General features: G+C 38.9%; 1 protein-coding gene across 1 annotated transcript; it reads left to right on the top strand.

Annotated features, from left to right (window-relative positions):
- The first annotated feature begins 1,150 nt into the window (after positions 1-1,150).
- LOC146965453 (trace amine-associated receptor 7e-like) lies at positions 1,151-2,014 on the top strand. The gene has a single exon (XM_085765964.1). It carries the CDS (start codon positions 1,209-1,211, stop codon positions 1,947-1,949), a length of 741 nt encoding a protein of 246 aa, XP_085622090.1. The 5' UTR covers positions 1,151-1,208; the 3' UTR covers positions 1,950-2,014.
- Positions 2,015-2,574: the final 560 nt, after the last annotated feature.

Genomic DNA, 2,574 nt, shown 5'->3' with positions numbered 1-2,574 from the left:
ACCTGAATGCAACATCAGTGCCCCCGTCCTTCCTCACACTACACAGTGGTGACAGTTTTAACAGTCCGAGCCCACAGCTCCGCTGAGTTTCCGTGGTTACCTACGGTCACGATGGCGATGCAACATGGCAGCCTCGGTTCGGTGCATCGCCCTTATTTATTTGTAACAACTTGTAACAACTCATTCTAAGGTACGAGAAAGCTTTCATTTGTATGCGGGTGTGATTTGAAAATAAATACGTATTTATGAAAGCAATATTTGATTTTTGCTAATAAAAAGCCAAATAAGTTACTGGGGCTTTAAATATAGTTAGCACAGGTAACACAAAGAACCACGATTAATAATTTTAAAAAAGCATGGTAGGCGGAATAGATTGATAGATGACATAATCTGGCTTCTGAATTATTTGAATAGGGGAGGAGAGGAGGAAAAGATAAATCATACTGTATGTATGACAAACAGTTTCACTTAGAAAGCTGCCAGAGTTGAGCAGCTTCTCCTCTCTCTGGATATGGAGGCTCTGGAGGAAGCTGAACTCTGCTTTCCCCAGTTCAACAACTCCTGCAGGAAGACGATGCTCTCTCACACAGAGGCCATATTCATACTCAGCCTGATTTCCTTCTTCCCTGTGCTCACTATGGTTCTGAACCTGCTGGTCATCATCTCTATCTCCCACGTCAGGCAGAGAAAATATTTCTCTACATGGCCTATAAAATGATTAGTTTTTGCTATGAAACAGAAACTTTGTTTGTTTGTTGGATTTTGGTTTAATCTATGAGGAAAGGGTTTGATCTAGGCCTTCTTATCCAGGATATGAACAATATACCCATATGGAAAAGATTTCTTATGTGTATAACTTGTATATAAAGCATACAACAGTGAAACCAGATATAGTAAATTTTAACAAAATGAAACTTGTATGATTTGGGTATTTATCAGAGCAATATATGACATTATCGAAACCCCTGAATCCAATGATGAATCCATACTGGTTATTTGAAAATGTTTTACAGTCGTAAAGTGATTTAATCAACAGTGTTGCTCATACATTTATAAATAGAACTCTTATAAAATACATTTCTTGTTAACATTTATGTCTGCAACTTATATGTTCAGTGATATTTTACTTTTTCAGGCAGCTCCACACTACCACCAACCTCCTACTCCTCTCTCTGGCTGTTGCAGACTTTCTTGTGGGTTTGATACTGATGCCAGCTGCGATCATCATCCTCCGAGGCTGCTGGATGCTGGGTGATGTTTTGCGTGCTTTGGTATGCTTTTTCGCTTATGTAATTATCAGTATGTCAGTAGGAAACATGGTTCTCATATCAGTTGACCGATACATGGCAGTTTGTGACCCCATGTTTTATTCCACCAAAGTTACTCTGAGGAGAGTTCAATACTGTGTTTTTCTCTGTTGGATGCTTTCTGTTGTTCACAGTAGTTGGATTATGAGGGATTTCGTAAAAGAACCACACATGTACAGAACCTGTCATGGAGAGTGTGTCTACGTCAATAGCCAAGAAGGAGAAATTATTTATCTTGTTGTGACCTTTTTAGGCCCAGTTTTAGTTATGACACTTCTGTATCTGAGAGTGTTTGTGGTGGCTGTGTCTCAGGCTCGTGCCATGCGCTCTCAGATTGCAGTTGTTAAGCATTCAGAAACTGTAAAAAGTAAGAAATCGGAAATTAAGGCAGCAAGGACTTTGGGAATTGTAATAGTTGTGTTTCTTCTTTGCTCCTGTCCATATTATATTTCTAGTGTTGCAACTGTGAATGATGTGGTTGGGGGAAGTTCTTTTCCTATTGAATTTTCGTTGTTGTATTTTAACTCCTGTCTAAACCCTTTGATCTATGTTTCTTTCTATCCTTGGTTCAGAAATGCTATTAAACATATTGTAACTCTTCGCATACTGCAGCCTGGCTCCAGCCAGGCCAATTTTATGTAGGTACCTGATTTTTTTTACCAGACAATGTTGTGTGTCTCTGATAGGGCAGAATGATTAATTGAGTTTGCAACTACTGTATATTGCGATATGATAAAACATGATTTTTTTTTTTTTACAACACACAGGCTGTGATTAGGCTCCAGTTACATGGCATGCAAGGGAGAGTGGAGCGTTCGATAAAGACAGAATGGTTCCAGGGGGCAACCGCCATTCTGACATCCCGCCAGCCTGACATAGGCCTCTAAGTGTCTAAATGGCAACACTTAATTTTCTATTAAATGTCCCATCATTCCAACAATTTTTGACTCCTATGGTCGTAAAGATGGTATTTTTTTCTTTCTTTAAACATCCTGCCTTTCTGACAATTCCTTAATATCGTATTTTTTCCCCAAAAATATTTTGCACTGGTTGGGCTTATAGTCCAGTAATTTTAGGCCAAAAAAGGGGTCAACGTTAAACAAATTGCAACAGAAGCAAACTCAACTGATTTTGTATCCTCAGCATGTCCTGAGTGAGGGAAAAAAAGCCCCGAAGAATCCCATTAGGGGAAAGTTTCGAAAAACACCCAAACATATCCCATTTATACGCATATAAAAAATTTTTTTCGCGTGTATAGGGTAAAATT

This window comes from Trachurus japonicus, chromosome 21, assembly GCF_045865225.1.
Source record: "Trachurus japonicus isolate A0001 chromosome 21, Traja_1.0".
NCBI lineage: Eukaryota > Metazoa > Chordata > Actinopteri > Carangiformes > Carangidae > Trachurus > Trachurus japonicus.
The sequence above is the reverse complement of the archived record's forward strand: the minus strand, read 5'-3'. Positions and strand labels throughout refer to the sequence as shown.

Excerpts from the sequence above, each read along its gene's own strand:
- LOC146965453 (XM_085765964.1), top strand. The coding sequence starts at position 1,209 with ATGCCAGCTGCGATCATCATCCTCCGAGGCTGCTGGATGCTGGGTGAT.